The sequence below is a fragment of the Poecilia reticulata genome, linkage group LG5 (genome assembly GCF_000633615.1).
Source record: "Poecilia reticulata strain Guanapo linkage group LG5, Guppy_female_1.0+MT, whole genome shotgun sequence".
Classification (NCBI taxonomy): domain Eukaryota; kingdom Metazoa; phylum Chordata; class Actinopteri; order Cyprinodontiformes; family Poeciliidae; genus Poecilia; species Poecilia reticulata.
Window position 1 is genome coordinate 6,735,715 of NC_024335.1, and position 25,284 is coordinate 6,760,998.

Consider the following 25,284-nt stretch of genomic DNA (forward strand, 5'->3'; position numbering starts at 1 on the left):
ATATATATTAAAAACAGCCTCCTGTTCGTCTCTATGACTACTGCAGTGCGAGGACTTGGATGTACAATCCTCCTGTAACTGAAACATCTATTTTTAAACGCCTCCTGTGGTCCGGGTGCTTCCACCTCCACAGTCGGAATGATGATAGATGCTGATGCTGGAGACCTTTAAATGGCAGAGTTGCTAACTGTGTGTGGGCTCAGCTGGACGCCCAGCGTCCATCTGCTGCAGCGGTAGCGGTTCCTCCCAGGGTTAAAGTTGAGCCTGAGGTCATCTTTCTGCCTTCGGCTTGATGCTTCACTGTGTCTGGGATCTTCTTCTCTGTCTTATTTCTGAAAAATAGTTTTACTTTTTAAAATATTTATTTATTTTTGTTGCCCATCTGCCTTGTTACGACTTCTTCATATGGATAGCTCCAAGGTTACTCATGAGTTTACAGTGGTTAAACCATCTGGTGTACTTTTATTTTGGCGGTAGCTGAGGGGATAAACAGTGTAAAAAAGGAGGTTTAATGGCTCTTTCACCTCAGAAAAACTTTCCTAAGCCAAGCAGCCACCGGATGATAAAACGGGCCGATTTCTCAGGAGCAGGGCATCCGTAAACTTAATAGATGGGTGCAGGATTACTGAGGGGTTGATGCAATCTTTTTTTTTATTACACTCCTGCGCTTCTGCTCTTGTCTGGGAAGCCCGATCGTTATCTAACCCGTTTCATGTTTTGCTCTGCAGCCTCACACACAAAACAAACTGTCACCCCAGCCAACAAAGAGACGGAAATTAGAGCCGGGCGAAGGGAGATTTCATTTGGCACGCGTCAGCTCCGACTCCAAGTGGAAATTCCGACCTTTAAATAAAATATAGTAATGCAGGGACACAATACGTTGAGATAAATGTCTTTAATATTCACCGTGCACGTTAAAGGGAGGCGTTTTTTTTAACCCTTCGTGCTTAAAATATGCAAGCTTCCATCCCGTGTGTCAGCCCACTTTGTGCACGATTAAAAATCTGAACTGGTGAACGTATGGCTGTCATCTCCCATTCATGTCACTTGGCTCCCGTTTCATGTTGCACGCTTCAAATTTAAAGCAGATCCTTGTAAATATTAACGTGAGCATCATTCAAGTCTTGCCTTGTTAAGAACAGATGTCACGCTCATCAGGATTCTCCGGCTTCTAATTAACATAATCAGCTTCTCCACCTCCCTCCTGAATTGTCTGGGATATTTGGATTGCAAATGATATACGTGTGTTTTTTTGGGGGGGTTTTCTTGTACGATTAAAAGTTAAGGACGTTTATGTTGCATCGTGGAGCCCAACATGGAGAGCTCATGGTGTTTTTGTACGTGTCTCTGCAGAAACTGTAAGAGCAATGACCCATGTGATAAACCAAGGTATGGCCATGTACTGGGGAACATCCCGCTGGAGCCCAATGGAGATTATGGTGGGAACACAGAAAAACAGATCAACACGAAGGAGAATTATGCATAACGTCATTTTCCTCATTTTATCACCTCGGTATGATTTGGTTTGTTTGTTGTTTTCCTTTAGGAGGCGTACTCCGTGGCGCGGCAGTTTAACCAGATTCCTCCTATATGCGAGCAGGCAGAGTACCACATGTTCCAGAGGGAGAAAGTGGAGGTGCAGCTGCCCGAGCTTTTCCATAAGATAGGTGAGCACTGACGCATTTCTTGCTCTAGATGAAGTATTGATTTTTTTTGCAACGGTAAATTGGGTGCATGTGCTGTCGATTTATTATTATTTGCTTCATATTGGACACGTGCAGTTGTTTCCGCTACCTTCCACTCAGTTCAGCCTGAGCAGATACGAGTAGAACAGGTTCAAAGATGTAACGTAAGAATAATTACAGCTGGTTTCAGTTTTTATTCTGAAACCAAAATGCGACTTTTTTAAAACTAAAATAATAAATTAAAATTCATGTTGATCACACAATTTAGATTTTTATACAAAAACAGCTTGTGATCCATTTATGTGTCGTACTGTGGTGAATTTGTTATGAAATGATGCTGGGAAGTTATTTTTTTTCCTTTTCTCTGAAGCAAACACCAATAGTGCGATGCATTTATACATCTGACTGACAGAATGCAGTGAAAGGCTGCAGAAAGTGTTCGTCGTTATGTTCATAGTAATAAAGATGCAGCCTTACAGTCCTTGACAGTTTTATAAAAGATCTCTGCAAAGGCAGGAGTCACACAGTGCATGGAAAGTGCAACATCTCTCATTTTCTTTTACAGGAATTACACCATATGTATATAGTGGCACAAACGTTTACCCCTCCCTCTCTCAATAATCTGGTAGCAAATCGCAAACCTTTATGTCTCAAATGATTCAGCACAGTGTCACATGGGAGAGCAGCATCCTACCGACTTTCCAACACTGAAGAGACTCTGCTGGCCAACTGCAGCGTTACCATTTGGATGGGGGATGGAGGCGAAAGCAGGATGAGCTGTGTGAAGACAACAAAGCAGCATTGTCCATCTCCCCATTAGACAAAGAAAACACATGACCCAAGAAAAAGTAAAAAAACAAAAGTCAGACTTTTAAAAAATATTGCTGCACCTTGAGACTCTCTAAAGCCAGCACACATTACTGACATACAAGTTTTGAAGTTCAGCTACAGCAGAGGGGTCAAATTTATTTTCGTTTCAGGCCACAGCAAGATTATGAATGTTCTCAAAGTTCCAGTTGTGGCAGAACGTGTTAGCAAAACTAAAAACTGTTGCAATTTTTCTGTGTCTGATTTGTACTTCTTAAAGCACAATTTTTAACGTCTTTTCACATTGATGTAATTTGGCCCTTCACAAATGAGAACGGATAATGATGGTTAATCTGCTTGTGTTTTAGGTGTGGGCGCCATGACTTGGTCTCCGCTGGCCTGTGGGATCATCTCAGGGAAATACGACGGCAGGGTGCCTCCGTACTCTCGGGCGTCTCTGAAGGTAGACCCGGCACCTCTGCGCTGCCCACCGACCTCTCCGTTCATCTGTGCCCACTCTCACTGCTCTGTGTCGCCCCTCCCCCACGCGGCTCGTTTGTTTCATTGTGCCTCTGTCTCTTTCAGGTTCTGTAGCTCTGCATACTGTGTACCTGTGTGTGTGTGTGTGTGTGTGTGTGTTTTCAGTGCCGTGTTCACGCCATGCACCTCTACGACGCCGTCTGTCAGCGAGCCAACTCCGGCCCAGTTCATTTAAATGCACACGATATATATGACATATTCACATTGAAAATAGCTTTCATCTGACTCTAACAACACTTGAATGAGTTACATTTTTTTAAAGCAGAAGACGCGTTTTTCTCTAACGTTTATTTTAAGTAGTTTTTATGAAGGGAGAAGTCAGGATTTATCTCCATCAGTGAAATGAGCATTCAGAAAAAACCGTTTGTACTAACCCCTGACCTTTCACACTGTTGTGTCCCTCTGTGGTGAAGTGGCATGTTTTGTGTGTGTGGATGGTGTAGCACACAGCGGTTCATGAAGCAGACCCTTTGTGTTGGTGTTGTGCAGTTCCTGCTTCCTGTTTGGCTCAGTGTTGCCTGTAGATGTTGTGTGTCTCTGGCTCTTAAGCTGTGTGACCAGTAGCATCCCTGGTTGAGACGTTTTGTACCTCAGCTGAGTGCAGCTGTTTGATACTTTTAGTACAGTAATCAGGACAGGATTTCCATAACTTTGTGATGATTTAAAAACAAACAAAAAAACAATCAGAATGTGAGCAGGAGCAGCTTTGCTTCCCCCGGCTGAGGCTCTGACAGCTGAAGACAGAGTCACGTGTTTAAAAACGGGCCCTGCTGACACGACGATGTGAGCAGGGCTGTGTTTTTGAGCAGGTGTGCTATGTTTTCAACAGGGCTACCAGTGGTTGAAGGACAAGATCTTGAGCGAGGAGGGCCGGCGTCAGCAGGCGAAGTTGAAAGAGCTGCAGGCAATCGCGGAGCGGCTGGGCTGCACACTGCCCCAACTCGCAATCGGTACGCAGATACACTCTGCCGCTCTCTCTCTTTCTGTCTGTCTGTCCGTCCCTCTGCCTCGGACGGGCCCGGGGTCAGCGGCGCTCTCGCAGCTGTCTGAGTTCTCTGTCGTGTTGTCACGTGTGTGTCTGTCTCGGTGTGAAAGCCTCGCAGCGTAGGATCTTGAATGCGAGGGACGTAAACACACAGTAAACATGCCTCTGACTCATTCCTTTAATAAGAGCGGAGACGCCGTGAATGTCGACACATGGCATGCAAACACATGGAGTAATCTGAGGTTGTCTGGTGCATTTAACAGCTTTGAGTCTCTGCATCAAAACAGGATCCCTGGAATTAATCCGCAGGTGACAGATATCTAGTCGCTGCTGGCAGCAGAGCCAGAAACCCCACCGTCAAACGTTAGCTATGAGGTGAATAAATCCGAGACTCAGTCTGCAATCTGAGATTAGATCGCTGCCGTTTCTTCACCCTCACTGTAAAATACTGTCATAAATCAAGTTTCACGCCCCATTAGTCGACAGCCAATTCCCATAACTCCTTTCTGGGCTTCTGAAGGYAGCACAGCAGATTTATGCGTACTGTGGAGTCCTTTTCACTCCAGCGTTGAATAAAAACTGTGATTGATATCATTCTGCCTTTAGCTGGAGGCTGTGTTGGCGAAGCAGGTGTTAAATTCAGGATTTAGAGAGTGAATGTGACAAGTGGATGAAGTTAAGCTAAGTTGTTGGTCTTTTCCCTGCCGCCAGGCATCGTGCACTCGTGACAAATCCAGAGGAAAAAGCTTCCAAGTGTTCCCGTTTGCTGGGTTGTATTTCCAGTTTGGCGGAGGAATTGTGTTGAATCGTAATCCCACTATTTTTACAGCAACATTTTGCCTCCCTTTGTGCTGTAATCTGCTTACAACTATAGCTTCCTGAATTGCAGAAGCATTCAGTTGTATTGCATAATACAGCTACCAATTATAATAGCACACCAAGCAGGAGTGTGGTATTTTTGTGTCGATTTGCTCAGAATGATTGCAGAATGTCAGGTTTCCTGCTTGTTCTCAGCAGCGTTCGCTGATGAAATCCTCAAAAAAATGCTTTGCACAACCTTGTTTTAGATAGGTTTGCAGTTTTTCTATTTTGCTGAAGTATAAATGTAGCTGTTTCTTTAAAGCAGAGACGCACAACCTTAGATACGGATGGAAAAAGCAAATATATAAAAAAGAGAAGATCTAGTTATACTCCAGATAAACCTCCTCTGTAATGTTTAGCGCTGTGTTAATGTTTTTGTCTACAGCATCCAACATTAAAGACCCATAAATCACACAAACTGTCATAAATACCAATTTAAAGATGCACACCACAAATTCTAGCTCGGCAAATACGACCGTCTTCATGCCACATTGCACCACCGCATAAAGAAAAAAACATCTGCCAAATGTAAATGTTCTCTGCAGAGTCTTAAAGACGTGTGAGAGTTCCCAGGCTGATTTGAGCTCTTTCAACATTTCTGTGGTGGGATTGTTGTGGTTCGTAGTTTCATTGGCAACATGTCTGGGTCCTGGAGGAGCCTGGTGGCAGCAGCTAATCCACAGTATGTGGCCTGAGTCCTTGTGACTTGGGCTGTTGAAAATTAGACAGAACTGCGGCCTTGCTAGCCTGTCGCCAAGGCCGCGACCTCATCATGCCCAATATTAGGCTGGCAGCACTTTTTATTAAGGTAATGAAACTCTCGTGGCGAGGACAGGCAGGAGGCAGAGAAAAGGGAAGAAAAGGTTTTTCCCCTTATGATGTGATTTTACATTGCAGTGCAAATCATTCAAAACAAATTCTGGCTCCAGAGGCTCTGTGTGATGAACTCGCAGTGATCAGCAAAAGATCTGCAAATGTTTTATGATTGATTTGCTCTCGCATTGACACGACCTGAGAAACACGCAGAGTGCTGCTCTGGATCAATACTGAAACTGACTGTGGAGGTGCAGAAACCTCACAAACGCATGTAGGCAGTTTCTGCAGGTTATTAAGTGCAGATGTGATGTCTCTGGCAGTCGTTTTAAGATGCCAGCTTGATTACTTTTTCAATCAGAGCCATCCTTTTCCTGGGTTTGGGTAATTTATTTAGTGTTATTGAGACACAGCAACGCCTCTGTGTCATTCGCTGCACAACACGCATATCCAAATCGCTCTGAGTGACTCTGCAGGACAGAGAACCGAGGTATGAGATGCTCTTTTATGTACAATCAAGCAAAAATGAAGAAAGTTAATGTACATCTATTTAAAACTGTGTGTGATGTGATGTTTTACCCAGTTTTGCTGTAGATCAATTATAGATTCACTATGTGAAATGGTGTCATGTTGTGCAGCATATGTTTGTGTGTGTGTGTGAGTCATGGATGTGGCCCTGCGTGTGTGTGTGAGGTGGTGCGGACGTCATCAGTGTTTACTGGTCTCCTGCAGCGTGGTGCCTACGGAACGAGGGGGTGAGCTCTGTCCTTTTAGGGGCGTCCAGCACCGACCAGCTGATGGAGAACATAGGAGCGATCCAGGTGAGGCCACTGCACCTTCCTCTTTGTTTTCCCCTGTTTTCTGTTCCTGCAGAGCGCATTAAAAGTTTTCCCTCTTCAAAAGAACGGGACGGGGGAGGCCATCTAATCGGATTCGTATTCGTGCCTTCCGGCTCGGAGCGGCAGTTCTTCCGCTCCCGAGTGCAGCTTGTCCTCCTGGGCAGCTCACCGCTGCACGCTCTCTTGCTTTACTGTACCGCGTTAATAAGGTCAGCCCAGTATCATTTGCCGAGGGGATTGGAGACGAGCTCACGGCCACTTCTTTCTCTGCTGATAAGGCTCGCTCTTTTAATGGGGTTCGCATACTGGTGGGGGCTTTGGGTTCTCACTTCACATTATTCCTGGCCCACAGTGAAGAGCATTCCGCCCCCCCACCCCACCGTCTCCTCCAGTTTGATGCTTTGCCTTCACTCCTGGCTGCGTTTATGCTCGTGCACACTAAATCCGCTCCCACTGTGTACATTTGATATTTCGGCTTCAAAATGTTACCCTCACATTTCCCGGGGCGTTTGTAGTTTTCTTCTTGCCAGACCTTTTTATCCCAGACGCTGAATTAGAACACAGTCTCACATGTAAATTAGTTTTTCTTTAAGAAGTCCAGAGAAATATATTTTCCACTTAGTTTATACATTTTCAATGTATTATGTTCATAGTATTAACGATTGTCTTAGTAATTATCAGTTACGCCAACGATTAATCGGATAAGAGCACTGGCATGTTCTGCAGATTTTTCCTTTAACCGTTTCAGCCTTTTTTATGCAATGTTACAATACGTTAAAAGACAAATAAATAATTCAATTACCTTTTTAAGTGAGAAAAGGATTTGATTTCCTAAAATGCAATAACTTTCCTTTAGCTTACACTTGATCGTTTGTAGCAAAGGATGCATCTGCAGCTAAAAACTTACTTCTAAAATGACTATAACATATTTACAAAGATTTTCTTTAATCTTAAATGCAAAATGTTTTTGTAGGGCAGTTTTTGGTGTAATTATTGCTCCCATTATGCTTTTCCTTCAACAAACGGCCCTTTTTGAGTCTGTATACCCCAGTTAACAATTAATTGAATTGCAAGAAGCTTTTTAGATGGAAACTTTATTTCATACCACAAACCTGGACTTTATTCAGTTTGCTAATCAAAAGAGATTTCTATATCTGTCAGGCTGAATCTCAATTTGGTCTCTCTCCAGTTGGATGTGCCTGGAAAACCTCTAATATTCTGCGTAAGGATCTTATATCTTCCTATATGCTACTATTTAAGAGGAATCTGCCAAATCAGTATTAACAGGTCAGAAATCTGACATGAAGCTCTGTAAATGTTTAACAGCACAAAGAATAAGCAGATCAGGTAAAACAAGTAACTTTGTTCTCTGTGGCTATGAATTCAGCGTCATGTTTGTGTGTGTGTTCACAGGTTCTTCCAAAGTTGTCGTCGTCCATCACCCACGAGGTGGACAGCATCCTGGGGAACAAGCCGTACAGTAAAAAGGACTACCGCTCCTAACGGGCCCGACGGCCCCGCCCGGCAGGGCTGCACCCGGCCTGCAGCCGCAGCGCCCCACCTTTGCCTGATCCTCTGTTTGCTTGAGCTTTTACTGAGTGAGACCCTGGCGCATGAGTCTGGCCTCACCACGGCCACGCAGGGCACCTCATTTAGAGTTACAGAGATAAGAAAACGTGGGAATAAATGGAGTCGCCTCTACGGGACGGGACGGGATTAACGGAGAAAAACAGAACAGTAAGAGAGGTTAGGGATATGCGCTCATAAGTAAATCAGTTATACATCCTATTCAGCTGAACGTACTTTAAAATCATAGAGAAAATTTAGGAAAAACATCTTTTAAAACAAATTAAATAAGCACACGCTTGCTTGGCAGCCAGATCTTTTTTTTTATTTTTTTTATCTTTTTCTAAAACTGAATGCAACTAAAAAAATATATATATATATATAAAGTTGATACTGTATGAATATATGAGAATTGCTGTTGCATAGCCATGCATTTGTTCCGGAGACGTTCTGTTTACAAACACGTGTGTACTGTAAAAGTCCGTCAAAGTTTCTCTGTAGGAACGTTTGTGTTGTCGACGTCAGCAGCCCCCTCGAGGGGTTCAACAATCAGCACTTTAGTACTGTCGGTAACGCTGTTGGGGGGGTCGATACAAAGAAGAGAGAGCATGGGTATTAGCAGTCTTATGTCGCAACCATTGCACTATAGATTCACGTCGCCTCTCCTCTTCCTCCGTTTTCCCACTGACAGTACGCTCTCGTCCAACCTGACGTATCGAAGCTCCTGCTCTCCAACAGGAGCTGCACTCGTCTGCATCACTGTGTCCCCGCACCCCCTCCCTGACCCCCCCACCCCACGGACCCGCCCCCGTCTTATAGGCTGCACAGGGAGCGATCACGTCTCACCAAAACCTGTCTTTGGTCAAGTTCTGTTCAAGTATTTGCCTTATTTCCAGTTGCATCGTACTGTGCTTCGGGGCTTCAGCGTAGGTAGGCGGCCCTCCGCTTTGGCTGGCTGCCCACCCCCACACCCCCACCCACTGTGTCCCCAGCTAAGGCTCGACTGGTGGGAGTGGGAGGAAGGAGGCACGTGTCCAGTTAATCAGTGGGCGGCAGCAGCTCAGGGAACGAAGAAGGTGGTTTCATGTGTGCGTTGGTGTTTGGGAGGTTGCAACAAAATAGTCTTTAGTGTTTATTTCATTGTTTTTTTTTTATTTTTGGTTTTCTTTTTAGCATGGCTCGAGCCAAAGATCTTCTTCATCTCTTTTTAGCTGACACACTTTCACTTCCTGCAAGGTTTTTGAGTCATCTTTAAGCATGTGCTGTCCGGCTCGGTATACCTATTTATGGGATGGACTCTACTTCATATTTATCTCTACCCGACCAAACTCTTAAAGTGGTTATCAATACGCCCCTTCATATGCAGAATGCGTTAAGTAGTGCGGCTCGGTGCTTCCGGGTCGGTACGGTTTGGTTAAAGCAGCAGACGACCCGATCGCACAGACTCGGTGCAGATGTCATCGCTGTTTGTCCTTTGGGTGCTCTCTTACCGCGACTGAAGCACAAGCAGATCGCATGTGACACTTCTGCCAACGGGAGGAACAAGATGACGCTTCTCAGCTTAGAAAACCGTGTACATAAATCTTTGCAGCTCATAAACTGTTAACAGAAAACTACAAAAAAAATAAAACAAACAGTGCAGATTAAAAAAAAAAAAAAACTTTCACATTAGCGATAATCAGAGATGTTAGAGCTTCTCAGATACAATTGAGGGGATAATCAGAGTGGATGAGATGTAACTTTTTACTTTCTTTGAGTGTTTAGTAAACTGATTTAAGGTGTGTGTGCGTGTGTGTGTGTGTGTGTGTGTGTGTGTGTGTGTGTGTGTGTGTGTGTGTGTGGCAGCAGGGGACAAATAATCTAACCCTGCTCTTTAGCCTGCAGTAATAATTGATCCACGTTTTAGTCCACTTCGTCGTATCTTCTGAGTAAATAAAACAGGCGAAAGCCGGCGCTGTTTTCTCTGGAAAAAAAAACAACAAAAAAAAAGAATATTAAGTTGATTTGTCTGTGGAGTTCCTCTGTCTTGATGTTTTCATCTGCAGGGAGCGGAGAAAAAGTCTGAGACTTTAAAAGGGAAAAATGTGACATTTCAGGAAATTAAAGAAAAAACAAAAGAAAACATTTATTTTCTTTCTTGCTGAAAAGTGAGACTGACACCACTTTTAATATTTTCTGCTAAACTTGACCGTCAGCTTAGCCCAGCATGAAGACCAGATCCCAGCAGAGAACAGCTGGTTCATTACAGAAGCAGAAATTTACCTGCCAGCGTCAATAAAGCTCCTTAATTAACGCATCAGTCTGTTTCATCCACAGAATAAAAGAGCACTAAAAACACTACCTGAAGTCTGAGGCTGTTGTTCAAGATAAATGTAATATTATACAAGGCTGGGTCGTGTAATAAAATGTAAAAACATCCTTTTCACAGGGTTCTACTCTCAGAAACTAAGGTCCATTAAAATAAGTCAATCTGCAGAACCTCAGATCTTTACCAAAGGGTGTCAATATTTTCTGCGTTTATTCTCAGAACAGAGTTAAAGGAGGTGAGCGTGTTCTGAATGTAGCTTCCTGCTCAGACAGAGCAATAAAATATTACCAGATGTTTGATCAGAAATTGTCAAGTTGCCCAAACGGAGATCAGAATCATAATCCAAAGTTCACACATAGTTTAATAAAATTATTTACAAGCACGACTCAATAAAGTTTTACTGCACAAATGTGCAGAGAGAGGGATGAATTGATTCGGAGCCATTTAAGACACCGGATCTGATCAAAACCAAACTCTATAAAACGGGAAACTTGCAGCTTAATGTGAGGCTGAGGGCTGTAAGGACGGGCTGCGACGTTTACAGTTCTCAGAACAAACCAGTAGAAACTAAAGGGCTTATGCAGATAATTCTTGCAGTTCTGATGGTTTACTTCAATGGAGCCAACTAACTTCTAGGTGTGCAACTCTTTAGTAAGAAATAAATAATGGGAGTGTTGAGTTTGTACATTTTCCTGCAGCAAGCAAACTCCTGGAGGTCACTGGTCTGGTTTGCGCTTTTTTGAGCAGAGTCAGCAGAAAATATTATTTTGCCTCAGGACTCCCTGATTCTTTGTGATGAAGTTGTTGTTTTTTTGCATTGAGTTAGTGAAAACCCAAATTTCAGATTCATTTTCCGATCTTATTCATGGAGGGAGCCACATTGATGCACTTATCAAATCCTCTCCTTTGTAGGGAGTTAATGAGCATTAATTGGGTTTTTTCCTAATTAATCTAATCCAGTAGTTTCCTCAGTTTAGCATAATTTCCAGAGACTGGAGGTCACAGTGGTGTCCATCTTCTTTTGCCAAGAACTAAAATAAACACATTTCAGTTGTTTTCCTTTGAACTGCAACGCTGTGCGTCTTAATGGCCCATCGCTGTTACCCCTACCTGTTCATTGTCAGAATAACTTCATGTTTGAGGCCTGTGTAAGTGTGTGTGTGTAAGTGTGTGTGTGGTACCCCCATCTGTGCAGGGAAAATTAATGCTTTAAGTGTTCCTAGTTTGATCATGTTTCCTGTTCTGACAGTATGTAAAAGATCCATGAATGGACGGAGCTTAGGTCAAACAGAGAATATATTTTTATGTTTTAGCCTTTAACGCCATAGAGAAAGCTATAAGAGCTGTTATTTTTATTTTCCATCATGCTGCATTATGCTGTCAGTATTGTATGGAGTTAAAAAAAAAAAAAAAAAAACTGACCAAAACAAAGAATTTGTGGCATTTTGAAGAATGCTCCAGTGCAGCATCGTACTGAATTCACTCTGAAGACGACGCAGTGGGAGCCTGGTACCTTCTGTACATACTCTGACCTTTGTGTACATACTTCTGGTTGTGATCACCTCTGCCTTTTTCTCTTTTTATTTAGAGTTTTTCTTTTTCGCAGGYGTTGCTATCTGCACTGTGCTTGAATCTGAAACTTAGACAGGATGTACAGCTTTGATCTTTAAACGAAGTAATGATAAAAAGATAAGAATGGGAAACCAACCCTGAGTGTGCGTCTTTATTTCTCACCTTGTTCAGCTGTAAAAACCATATAAAATATAAATACAAAACCATTTATACACAAAATCTGTTAGAATAACAAAGAGCAAAGTTTTGTCAAATTTGCATGTGAATGCTGCTTCATTTAATGTCACTCGAATAGAAAGAACTCAGACGTCCAACATTTAGTGGACTGGAGTATCGCATTATTTGACTGAGGTACGTACAGGGCCTTGCAAAAGTATTCATATTTAACGTTTCCACATTTTGTCAGATTACAACCACAAGTTTCAATATACTGCAACTCTAAATGAATTGCAGTGCAACAAGTTGCTTTTAGAAGTAAGCTAATAAATTGAGTCAACTTCTGTAATTTAGCATAAGCTGTCCTGTGAAGGCTTTAGATATTTATTAGAGTAATATGAGAGAAGGAGGAACACAGCAGGCAGGTCAGCAGTGAATTTATGAAGAGGTTTAGTCTCGGTAGACTGTTGCTGCTGATGGAGCCCAGATGTAGAAATCCCACTGCTGCATTTTCCACATAAACAAAAAATGGTATTTGAAGCATATCGCTGCCATCTAGTGGTACGAGTTATTCCCAGTTATCCATATATTTTTTTCTAATTTGCTGATTAATTACCAACATTTGAATTTGTTGAATTTCTTCTTAGATGAGAAATGTTATTTTAAATTCAGCATCTGAAAAATGCCAATACTACACTTACATTTTCTTATGCTGGGTTAATTCAAGCATTAAGGACTTAGTTGTAAGGAGATATTTCATTGTAAAAAAAAACAAAACAAATCAAAAGCTTCAAATCTGCTAAGGGTTGACCAGAGGCTTATTATTCTGCATGAATGTGACCCATGATAGTGTGTGCAGGTTCACTTTCAAACAAGACCAGTTTTGATCAAAGCATATTCATGTGTAAGAATGGCCTAGTCAAACTCCAGATCTAAAATCAATTTAGAAACTGTCACCACTTGAAAACTGATCTTCATAGATGTTCTCGCTCCAACAAATCAGGGTTTGTGTCTCTGTGTGCAAAGCTGACTTGCAGCTGTAACTGCAGCAAAACATGTTTCAATTATAACTGAACATTAATACTTTAACACATCCCACCCTGAGTTAGAGTATTAACTCAAACTGAATACAAATGAACACCGTGTTGTATTGACCTATTGCATAAATCTATGACTTGTGGTTCTAAAGTGACGGAATGTGGAAAAAGTCTGGGGTGTATAAATACTGCTGTTTTACTAAAAACTGCTGCCTAGCATTCATTGACTTCTGGGAAGGTTGATATACAGTACCTGTGAAAACTTATGTTAAAAGACATCACTGGAAGCCCACTGAAGGCAACAATGTCCTGACGCTGCACTCTGCTTGGGGAAATATTGTCACCGTTATTCCACAGATCCACGATGCAACCTTGTTTTCAGCTGCACTTCTCTTCAGAGAGTCTCTATGGCTGCTGCTGCTGCGTCTTGTCAGACTTTTTCATTTCATCGTCCGTCTGTCCCAGTTTCAGTTTTCCAGCTCCGTGGAGCTGTTATAATGAGTTGTGCTGCGAGTCCGCTCTGCTGCTTCCATAGCTGTACAGTGGGGGTCCACCTGAGTGTGTGGGGAAGGGCACAAAAACAGGAGCTGTGAGTCCAGCACTCGCTTCTGATCAAAACAAAAGAAACCACAGCAACTTTAGGTGCAGTGTCTGCACTTCTGCCCCTTCGCAGATGGAGCCTGAACACTGTCAGCACCCAACTCTGCTGATCTACTCTGATTTCACCAAGTCAGCAGGGATACATCCTTTGGTTCTGACTCGCCTGCTGTCTGCCTAGAGCGTGAGTGTTGGTCAGTGGCGTACCTTCCTGACAGGAGAGTCCGATCCAGCTGTGGACACAGAGACAGCGGCCGTTATGTCGGTCGCACTGCGCCCCGTTCTTACACTCGCAGGTCTCTGCGCAGTCGGGCCCATAACGATCGCCTCTGCAGTCTGAAACAGAACCCACACAGGAACCAGATCAGTGCATGTAAAGGCTAACAGCAGGCTGGTCAGGTTAAAGGTCCGATGCAAGTCAAACCTTCTCTAAACATTTTTACCCATTTCTAGGATCAACCTTTATACGCAAAGCGGTGTTACTGAGTTTTACCCTCACATTTAATTTTTCTTTTAAAAGATGTAACTTAGGTTTCTGACCTTGGAGAAAAAACAAAACATACTTAAGCAATTTTAATAACATTATTGTAAATAATAATAATAAAAATAATCAGTTAAAGGGGCGTTATGTATTTTCCAGGCACATTATGCCATTTTAWCGCATAATCGAGTAACTATTTTACTTTCAGTAGTAAAAATTCTGTACATATCAAATACATACAGCATCTTTAATTCAGAATCATCTTCAAAGCATGAAGGCATCTTTATTTACCACACTTAAATTTATGCGAACAGAGAAATACCTTGCATCTCTGCCTCGGCCTTCAGATGCAACAACTCAAGCTGTCAGGATTGCTTCCCATCAACAATTCCAGCTGTAGTTCACTGTCAGACTGCCATCTATGCATGCTGACATGATGACGTCACACAGATGTCCAACAACCGTAGCAGGAGAATATTAAAGGTCAAAAGTACAAAGTCTCTCCCAGAACTTTAACCTTCATGTTGTCCCCTCCTGTTTTCTCTTGATTCACCATCTGGGAAAATCTTTCTCTTCGTTTGGTGCAAGAAGAAGAAAGTGAGTGTGTTGTAGTTGGACGGACTTCTGAAGACTTCCTGTCAGTTCTGAACTTGAGTTCTTGTGAAATGTATTGGCTTCGTTTTTTCCACTTCGAGTAAAGAGAAACGTGTCGCACGTTTAGACCTCAAACATCTCGATGTTTGTTTAAAAGTAGCTAATTATTATTGTTTAGTCATGCTGTTTCATAAAAACAAAATAGACAAAATGTTATATTTCATTTCATCCTTTTGGTTAAAAGTAGGTTGAGATCTTGAAGTCTCAGCTTTTTAAGCGCAACGTTTTCACCTGTTTTTGAAATGAACTCAAGCCTCCTGGTTTCTTGCATAATCCAATTAAAACCGCATCCAGCACGAGATTCTCTGAGCCCAAAGCAAGATTATCTGATGTTATGAAAGCAAGTGCATGTTTCTTTTTTATTTCCCGTTTTCAGAAACAATGTGTGCTCTCAGAGTTGGATGAAGAACTAAAGATTACCAATATCACATCTGGCGCCTGTCTTCCCAGAGGGACAGATACATCTTCCGGTCACAGGATCGCACGGGGAGCCGTCTTCGCAGTCACACACCCCGACGCAGCCTTGACCGTACCTCCCCAGCTCACACACTGAGAACGAAGTTAAGGATGTGATTCAAAGACTAAAATTATTCCTACTATTCGGTGTGAACAAACAGCTGTGACCGACCTCTGTGGCAGCGGGCTCCATGATGTCCTGGAGGACAGATGCAGTGGCCCAACACGGGGTGACAGGTGGCGCCGTTCATGCAGTCACACTGCAGCTGACACAGCGGACCGTGGAAACCAGGAGGGCAGACTGAAGGGGAGGACAATCAAAAGACATCAGCTTGATGGAGTTTGTCCTTCATTGACAAACGGCTGCAAACACAGACTGAGCAGACATGCACTTGCTTTGGTGGATATTTCAAACTTATATGAATCTGTGCAGGTTTTGTTGAAGTCTGATCAACTAGGTTGCTGGAATCAGTCAGTATTTACTGACTTTTTTAGAACCTGGACCCTTAGGTTCAGCAAATGAACATAAAGTTGAATAAAACATGCCTGAAAAGTGACTACTGTGGCAGGATGTTGCAGTAGAAGAGTCCATGTTTATTTTAATCAAAGCACACGTCAAGCGTGTGGAAACATGTGACTCACTGTAGTCTACACAGTGGAGGCCTTTTCCCCCAGTGATGTGGAACACAAAGGTTTATGGAAAGAAACAGGAGATTTAAATTGTCGTTCTGAAAGGGATTTGCAGCTAAAAAAAAACCCCAAAACCCATCAGATTTATCCCTCAGGACATTTTCACCCTTCTTTATGTGTGCCTGTCTGTTCGGTTCTCACCGTGTTCACACAGATGTCCATAGTAGCCAGATCCGCACCGACACGTTCCCGTCACTTTGTCACAAGAGCCGTTATTTTGACAGCTACATTTCAGCTGACAGTTTGCACCGAATCGGCCCACGGGACACTCTGGCACAAGACGAACGGGACAAAATATCAGCCCCATGACTTCACACTGTGCAGCATGAAGACTCGGCACTCTGCGCATGCATTTCTTATCTATTATTGAACGGAAGCGGTCATAAAATCCGCTACCGATGTCGCAGCGTTCCCCAGTCCAGCCCAGACCGCAGGTGCAGTTGCCCGTCGCAGAGTCGCACAACCCTCCGTTACTGCAGTTACAGCGCTGAGTGCAATCTCCCCCAAACCAGCCGGGAGGGCAGCCTGAGGCCAAACACACACACTCAAATTATACTCAAGGAAGGATCCACAGAGGTGGAGAGGAAGATGATGAAAAAGGCAGAAGACAAATGCAACAAGGGAAAACCCTTCAGCCAGATATAATGAGACAGAAATGTATCAGCTCACTTTGTCCACAGTCCTCTCCTCTGCGTCCAGGGATGCACACACATCGACCTGTGACGGGGTCGTTCTGGGCTCCGTCTCCACACGCAGCCACGCGGTTGCAGTCGACGCCATAGCGCCCGACTGGACACGCTGTCACCAGACAAACACACGGTTATTTATGTACTCAGCTCCATGTTTCCCAGTGGGAGTTGCGTGTTCAGCTGACCTTATATGCTACTTTTCAATATGTAGAGCTTTTTGCATGTGGGTCAGAAAGCTCAATGTTTCGCCTCATCCAATCAGAGCATAATCTCCCATGCTTACAGAGTTTGCTAAGATGAAATTACACAAATGTTGACTAATTAGAACTCTTATGATTTTCACTGGATTTTATTTTGTGGGTTGAATACACATGCAAATCACACTTTTCTGATTCTTATTAGAAAAGTTTCTGTTGGGGATAAAAACCATTTCCACCGCGCAATTAAGATAAGATCAAAAGTGACAAGTCAAGTCAGAGTGAAGGMTAAATGCAACATTAACCAAAAAGAAATGTCTCTTGCACTTGAGGCCTTCAGGTCAGAAGGGTCTTGTGTCCCCAATAAAAACAAGTCATTATTGCKTTGGTGTTTGTGGAGGTATTGTGACAAAATGTGAAAAAACTTAAGGGGTATTTAATTTTTTTTTTTTTTTAGCCCTTATTTAACCAGGAAAAAACTAATTGAGATTAAAAATCTCATTCAAGAGAGCCCTGGGCCAGACAGCAGCAGAACAAGATTTTCTGAAAGTATAAATACTTGCAATGTATTTTAATTGGTGCCTCATTAAGGTTTAGTATGAACTCACTGATGTTGCAGCTCGGGCCGATGAACCCAGCTGGACATTCACAGCTTCCAGTTGAAGGAACACACCTTCCTCCGTTTTCACACCGACACTCTTTCTGACAGTCGGGACCATAACGACCCTCTTCACAGCCTGAAAACACACTCAACCCRGTTAGAACCTGGATAATGTAACTTTCTGTTTCCTTAAGCTYATTGCTTCTCTTACTTTGGTCACATTTGGAGCCATGGAAACCTGGGGCGCAGTAACARGACCCAGACACCGGGTGGCAGAGCTGGTTCGTCTCCGAGCACTGACAGACCCGGTTACAGTTTGGCCCAAACAATCCTGGAATACAAGCTGACAGGGAGAAAGGTTCACTTGTCTTCTGTGAGCTGATGGGTYTTTGCTTCCTGCTTTYCCTGAACTGGTGATGAAGTTAGTAACACAACACAGAAGAAGCTGYTTCTTATTCTAAGCTTAGAAAAGCAGCAGGAGATTCAGGAGACACAAATTACTGCTGCAGGACTCACTCTGTTCACAGCCGTTGCCGGTAAATCCAGGAGGACAGCCGCACTCTCCAGAGATGTGGTGGCAGGAAGTTTCCTGTGCGCAGCTGCAGCGCTGCATGCAGCCTTCACCGAAGGTACCGGGCAAACATGCTGGAGGAAAAGGAGAGAGTGAGAGCAAAAGCAAAAGCACAGCTTGAAATGTAAAAAGAAATCTAAACCAAATAATCTTCCCAGCTTTCGGTTATTTATTTATTTATTTCAAACACACAAAAAGCAAAAACAAGAAAAAATAAAACTAACAGTCATGCCTATTGACATTTTACATTATTTGTTCGAAAAGGATCAGGTAGAAGATACGAGATCCTATGACTTCCTGCCCCTCTCATACTCGCACCAGATTAACTYTTTAATCTTAATTATTGCCATGTTGTATGACACTTAAATCTCACATTCTCATCCTTWAATGTATAATTACTTAAAACGTTTTAATATTATCAATAGCATATTTCCCAGTAAGCTCCTTCTGAAACAGTGTTTTAAGCTGTTCTACTTTAAGCTCATCATTTAATCCATTCCATAAATCTACCCCACACACTGACAGTTTCAAATTTTACAAGGTCCCAGAATTTGAGTACATTTGATTTAAAAAAAACAAAAAAACAATGGGCTTGTATGTGTACAATATTCCCCTTTATGCAGTATTCAAATTAATTTTTTATTTTTATTTTTTTGTATTAAGTACATGTCAGATGTGGTAATGAGAGCATTATCCAAAATAAAGATTTGTAGTCCAGAACACTTCTTTTCCCCCTCAAGACAGCAACACTTTTGGCTAGTTTTGATTTCACTTGGCAGGTCTGTGGTTTYCAGCTAAATTTATMATCCAACRTGACACCCAAAAATTTGACCTCATGAATTCGTTCTAAATCAACACTGTCAATAGTTATTTCGATTGCATTATTTTTCTTGTTTATTGTGGTTTCCAAATATCATGAATTTAGTTTTTTATTTAAATTTAATGATAATTGTAATGATAAATGTTTTAGGTTTTTTTTAAATTTTTTTTCATTTCTGTAGAGACCTCCTTTGAGATTTGTCGGATGTTTTTTCACCTGTAACTCAAACATGACTGAACAGAGCAGATAGCCATACCTGTCAATACAGTGAGAGGGAAATTTATGCACAGGCMTTGATGTAATGGCYTGTGGAGCCGCCCAAAGCAGCAATAACTTGAAGTATTGTGTTTTCAGTGTCTCATGTTGCTGTGGTGAAATTCAGGCCAGCTCATTTTTACAGAATTGAAATTCATAAAGGTTTTATKGTATTTGTTTTTGCGCAAATCCTCTAAAAGAGGCAGCGTTATGCGTTTTCCAATCACAAAGTGGTATTTATAGCACAATGAACCATAACTTCAGTTGGTGTGAAAATCTTATTAATAATAAATATGGGTTAAAAGAAATTTGACTACAAAATTTGTTGCCTTGAAATTGGGCCTTTATCTCTTTAAAAACTTACTTTTTCTGAACTCCASCTTCAGGAAGTCAACACAACTCCTCTATTAACCCTCTAAACAACGTTTTTACCAGCGAAAAACTAAGAAGTAGCTGATATAATTAGCTCAGCAGGCGCACAGTTCCACCAGGTTTGCCTCACCTGCTATGACTGCAAAACAAACTCAAAATCAACAGTCTTTTGACATGTTTAATATATTTTTCTCTGCCCTTCTTTGTAAAGCTGCAAAGATATTCAAATACAACTTAAACCAAAGTTTTGCTGCCATGTTCCTTTAGAGCGGGGGTGTCCAAAGTCGGTCCTCGAGGGCCGGCATCCTGCATGTTTTAGTTCTCTCCCTGGTTTAGCACACCTGGATCAAATGATGACTCATTAGAGGCCTAAGAGGAACACTGACATGCTGAAAAGATTGTTACTACCACCAGGGAGTTTTTTTTTTGGTTTTTGTTTTTTCTGCAGGTGCAGTTAAATCTTAGTTTCCAGCATATTTTATTGTCTAATCAGGAGCTGTCCACTCCTGAGAAGGTTCTGTGACTCAGAAACACACTCGCTGCCAGTGAGATTTACAACTTTTAGGTGTGTCCAGGTTCAAGATACCGGAGTCAAATGTTTGAATTACCTCCCCAGCACAAAGGCAAGCTCTATAGCATGCTGCCAAGGACATCATTTATAACTCAGGTGTGTTGAGATCAATCTAAAAGTTGCAGGACTTTGGCCTTTGAGGACAGGAGTTTGAACCCTCTGCTCTATTCCATCCCCYTCAACATTAGTACCTTTGTCACAGAGCTTTCCCCTCCAGCCTGGAGGACATCGGCACTCCCCGGTCATGTGATGACAGGAAACCCCGTGCGCACATCGGCAGCGCTCAGTGCAGCCAGCCCCGTATAGGCCTGCTTCACACGCTGTTCACAGGAAGGTGAGATTTACAAGTTATGGTTCACAAAAACACGCAGAATCGCCGTCACGTGAGCTTAGTTTMTCCACGCTGCTGCGGTTCACATGAGGTCATCGTTTCTGCCGTTCAGCCTGAGTGACCCACCTTTCTCACAGCGCTCTCCAACCCAGCCGGCGCTGCAGCTGCACCGGCCTGCCTGGCTGTCGCACACGCCGCCGTTCTCACATTCACACCGCTGCTGGCAGTCTGCCCCGAAACGGCCCGCCGTGCACTCTGTGTCCACACACAGCCACATGCACAGACAGACAGACAGAGACAGAGACATGACGGCGTGAGACATTTCACAGAAACACCGTCTGATTAGCAGTGCAACACGCCTTTTTTTCACCCCTTCCAACTCTTTCTAATTGAACCTCACAGGGCACAGAGTTTGGAGACATTCCTGCGACAAGATTAGAGGTTTCCTGTGCAGGAGGAGGACGGGGGGGGGGGTCCTGGCACAGCCGACAGCGAGAGGTTGTAACAGTCACTGAGGGAGGATAGAGTGTGAAGGAGAGCTCAGAGGAAGAAGTAGCCAGAATGTCATCACCGGGTCGACTCAAACACAATCGCTGCCAGCAAATAACCAGACTTCAAGCAGAAATACATGAGCTCAGGCCACAAATTAAACTTTAAAGAAGAGTGAAATAAAAAAAAGAAAGAAATTAACCCCAAAGCATCATCTTGAATGTTTTCTTCAGGGTCTCTGATGTTTTTCTTCTTTTCTATCCCCCATCATTGTGACTTGAGCAAACAGGAATCATTTCCAGGTGTTTGAAACTCTAGTCCCTGGAGCAGGGATGCTTTCATAAGCATCCCAGGCTGTCTCAGTGTGTAACCTGCACAAAATAATCAACCCGCATTTTATTTTGGCGGGTGAAACTGATGGCACACTTTAAGTTCCGGGTCACAGGTGAATTCGGATCTCCATTGCTGTTGCTGTTGTCGCTGTCACAAGCTGCTTGTCTTGGCGTCTTCCAAACGCCAAGCCGTATTCTTCTTATGGAAGAATGCGGCTGGATCGAGGCTTATTAACACAGCCGAAGGATTACATTGGGTGTTTTCTGTCTGCCACTCGACAGTGAGTCATTTGTTTTACGTACTTTTCTTTCTTTTTTTTTTTTTTTTTTATGGAAATGCGGTGGCGACACGCCCACTCAATTTACATATTAATGATTGAAAAATGGTCTTACTGATTAAAAGGTCATTCTCTTTTTGTTCATTTTGTGGCCGAATAGATTATATATTGTCAAAATATTAAATAGGCCCTTTGATTTTTGTAAATTTGTCCTTTTAGGATAGTTTGTTACCTATAGAAATCTGGGCTTGGTTAATTTCTTCGAAGTTGCTCAACAAAACAAAAGAAAAAAAAGAAAAACAATTGTTTATTGAAACAATACGAAAGTGGATTAAGTTTAATTGACTCTACTGTCAATTAAATTTGGGTACAACTTGAAAGTGCACTTTAATTTGAATAATTTGATCTGTAACCTTGATCTGTAACTTAATTTGAATCTGTAAACTTGATCGATCTCTAATTTGAAATTCATTTGAAAGATTCCTGAGAAATTCTTTATGGAGTATAGCTATTTTTTTTTTGTAATTATTGAATTTTTAGTTATTTTGTATAACAGTTTAACCCTGTTTAAATGTGAACTCTAATTTGTTTTTATTTTTATTTATGACCTTGTTTAAGTCAGGTTTTTTTTCCACCCCCTGTGTCAACCCAGGATGGCGAGCTACAGGATCACCGCAGGTTTGCGGTAGGACTTAAATGAACCACACTACTTTCTCATTCTGGACATATTTGCATTGGATCATGGACTAAGGATTATTGATTGATGGACCATTAATCACCCTGGATTCACGAATGGAATCAAAATAGAAAAAAAAAAAACTCTTGGGTGTCATCAGGGTTTATTGTTTTTGTTTTTTTTCTTGTGTCTTTTGGGTATATTAATAGAAAATCACTGTTATTATAAATATTATTATTATTATTGAATATCTTCCTAAATATATCAAAAACATAAGCTTAAATACAATAACTTCAATTTACTTTCTGTCTGATGGTGTTTTATTCACACATACAGGCTCCATAGCCGAACCTTTTGAGTGCCTATTATCATATTTGGCTGTAGTCAGGTGCCTAGCCTTAGTTAGCGTTACAACTGGAATGGCATTTTCTCCCGTCTTTCCCATTTTGAAGAGCAGCAAAAGGAAGTGTCACATTTATATCCTCATGAAACAGGAAGTTATTTGTTGGCAATCAAGATTCCTAGACACTTTAATTAAATTCAAGACGTAAATTATCTTTTAAATATGGTTAAATATTAAATATAAAACCCAAGTTGTAAATACATTTATTTCTTAACCAGACATTTCCTCTATTTTTTTTTCTAAATTTTTCAGTAGGAAATGATTTTATTTTAATTAAAAATGCATCTTTTTTTTTTCATCAGGACTGTCAAACATTATGGAGGGTAATACACTGCTCAAAAAAAATAAAGGGAACACTTAAACAACACAATATAACTCCAAGTAAATCAAACTTCTGTGAAATCAAACTGTCCACTAGGAAGCAACACTGATTGACAACGGGGACCCTCGTCGGGTCAATCAGTGTTGCTTCCTAAGTGGACAGTTTGATTTCACAGAAGTTTGATTTACTTGGAGTTATATTGTGTTAAGTGTTCCCTTTATTTTTTTGAGCAGTATATTTACTTTGTCAAACTTCAAATAAAATAGTTTACATAAACTGACTAAACCTCACTAGATTTTCCTGTCATAAAAGTGTTTTCCAGATTCCTGCAAATATCAGCCTGAGCGGGATGTTGTAAGGGATCACTGATTCCAGAAATAGAAAATTATGTAGAGTTAATCCTCATTTTGTCTTACATTTTAATGTGGTGAAGTGCTACCTACCCAGTTCGCAGGCCGTACCCGTCCATCCAGCTGGACATGAACATTTTCCATCGGTTTTGTTGCAGGTGGCTCCATTCTGGCACAAGCAGACCTGCTGACAGTCTGCCCCATATAACCCAGCCGGGCATTCTGGGAGAAAATCAGACACAAACTCTCTGGCGTGACCTCTTCTTCACCTATATTGCGGATGATCGCTTCTCTTGACGGCACAAACTCACCTTCTGTGCAGTTGGGTCCGGTCCAGCCGGGCATACATGAGCACTGGCCACCRGCTGGGTGGCAGATGCCGCCGTTGCGACAGCCACAGGTTCGGTTACATCCCGGCCCATAGAAACCAGCCAGGCACGCTGCCAGGAGACGGAGAAAACAATATCATTACCTCCAGATGAACTCTGATCATGAAAAGTGAAAATTCCAGCATTCGGAAAGTAATACAGGCCTCAGCATGGGGAACACCAAGATGGTACTTTCTCATGTTGAACTGGACTTTCCCAAATATCTGAAACCAACTGGGTCTTTTTTTTTTTATATTTGCCATCAGTTTAAGTCAGAAAATGTTCTAATTCAGTTCAAACCAGTCCAGTTCATCGCAGTGTAATCCAATCATGTAGTCAGATTCAGAACAGTGATTCTGCACAGTTCTGGTAAAATATAAGTGTTTGCTATGCAAATAAACAAAACCAGGAAAATAATTTCCACAATTTTTTCATTTATGTGACATTTACCCTTTACCAGATTTATACAGAAAGCCACATTTTAAATTTGCCCATTCGCCCTTAAAAAACTTCTTTAAATCTTTTTTTGTAAGGAAAAACATAATTCTCCTCTGATATAGCTAATTTTTGAAGACATGAAAAATAAAATTCCTCTTCTTCCACAGATTTCTAGCAGAAAACTGGAGGTTTTTTGGTCCACAGATTCAGAACTATTCCTAAATTCATCCATAGATTTTGATGTTCCCTTCTCCTGACCGTTACATTTTGCGCAAACTGGGGCTTCCGCTTGAAGATGCAAATGTTAAAATGATCTTACTTGATTAATCAAGTTCATAATTATATAGAACAAGATGACTGACCTGAAACTAAAGTGTGTGAAAAATTATGCAAGAAAGTAATTACAGGTTTTTATTTCTTGCATTGTTTCTTCTTCTAAACAATATGAGGTTACACAGAGTTAAACAGGATATGTCAGTTTGTGACATATCCAAGGTATTTCTTAACATCACAAAACCTGGTGTTTTAAACAGAAATGTGTCCAGTTGTGTGGACAGACAGTCCAAAGCAACTGAACTGATAAAAACTGCAGTCAGAATCTGCTGATCATATAATTCAAGATAGTACAAAGATATCCAGTTGAGGAAGTCCAGTTGATTATATCAAGTCGTTGACTTTGGAGCAATCCCACGTGCCCATAAAGCACATGGCAACAGCGGAGAGAAACCACTCCCTGTTATCATTAAGAAACCTGAACAATCCTGGCATATCGTCGCCCTCTGAGGACTCAACACCTGCACCATCACTCACTCAGATTGCAGAATGTGCCGATCCAGCCTGCAGGACAGGAACAAACGCCGCTGACGTGATCGCAGCTCCCACCGTTCTGACAGAAACACTTCTCCTGGCAGTCCAGACCGTAGAAACCCTGAGGACACGCTGAAATACAGACCTCTCTTACAAAACCACATCGCGTTGTTAAAGTGAGCGAGTTTGGCTTCACAGGTTTTCTCTTACGCTTTTCGCAGAAGGAACCCGTCCATCCCACCTGACACGTGCAAGCTCCGCTCACATGGTCGCACTGCGCTTCGTTTTCACACTGACAGAGGCGACGACAACTCAGACCAAACAGACCTGCAGGGCACTCTGAGGGTAAACCAAACACAAGAAGGCA

At 42.1% G+C, this 25,284-nt stretch overlaps 2 protein-coding genes across 8 annotated transcripts in view; one reads left to right on the forward strand and one right to left on the reverse strand.

Annotated features, from left to right (window-relative positions):
• kcnab2a (potassium voltage-gated channel subfamily A regulatory beta subunit 2a) overlaps positions 1 to 12,111 on the forward strand; it is a 92,123-nt gene extending 80,012 nt beyond the window's left edge. For 4 of the 5 annotated variants that reach the window (XM_008408570.2, XM_008408573.2, XM_008408571.2 and 1 more), the window contains 6 exons: positions 1,354 to 1,439; positions 1,547 to 1,667; positions 2,861 to 2,955; positions 3,862 to 3,982; positions 6,424 to 6,512; positions 7,944 to 11,821. In XM_008408570.2, the coding sequence (XP_008406792.1) occupies positions 1,354 to 1,439; positions 1,547 to 1,667; positions 2,861 to 2,955; positions 3,862 to 3,982; positions 6,424 to 6,512; positions 7,944 to 8,033 (602 nt within the window). In that variant the 3' untranslated portion in view covers positions 8,034 to 11,821. Of the gene's footprint in view, positions 1 to 1,353; positions 1,440 to 1,546; positions 1,668 to 2,860; positions 2,956 to 3,861; positions 3,983 to 6,423; positions 6,513 to 7,943 lie in introns of all 5 variants that reach the window. The other variant, XM_008408569.2, reaches the window with a different exon arrangement.
• Positions 11,796 to 25,284, reverse strand: part of megf6b (multiple EGF-like-domains 6b) — a 64,776-nt gene continuing 51,287 nt past the window's right edge. For all 3 annotated transcript variants that reach the window (XM_008408565.2, XM_008408564.2, XM_008408566.2), the window contains 16 exons: positions 25,128 to 25,256; positions 24,921 to 25,049; positions 23,616 to 23,744; positions 23,398 to 23,526; positions 20,581 to 20,709; positions 20,315 to 20,443; positions 18,051 to 18,179; positions 17,746 to 17,877; positions 17,542 to 17,670; positions 16,717 to 16,845; positions 16,444 to 16,572; positions 16,189 to 16,317; positions 15,530 to 15,658; positions 15,322 to 15,450; positions 13,974 to 14,102; positions 11,796 to 13,723 (listed from right to left, as the gene is read on the reverse strand). In XM_008408565.2, coding sequence (XP_008406787.1) covers positions 13,662 to 13,723; positions 13,974 to 14,102; positions 15,322 to 15,450; positions 15,530 to 15,658; positions 16,189 to 16,317; positions 16,444 to 16,572; positions 16,717 to 16,845; positions 17,542 to 17,670; positions 17,746 to 17,877; positions 18,051 to 18,179; positions 20,315 to 20,443; positions 20,581 to 20,709; positions 23,398 to 23,526; positions 23,616 to 23,744; positions 24,921 to 25,049; positions 25,128 to 25,256 — 2,000 coding nt within the window. In that variant the 3' untranslated portion in view covers positions 11,796 to 13,661. The remainder of the gene's footprint in view (positions 13,724 to 13,973; positions 14,103 to 15,321; positions 15,451 to 15,529; positions 15,659 to 16,188; positions 16,318 to 16,443; positions 16,573 to 16,716; positions 16,846 to 17,541; positions 17,671 to 17,745; positions 17,878 to 18,050; positions 18,180 to 20,314; positions 20,444 to 20,580; positions 20,710 to 23,397; positions 23,527 to 23,615; positions 23,745 to 24,920; positions 25,050 to 25,127; positions 25,257 to 25,284) is intronic.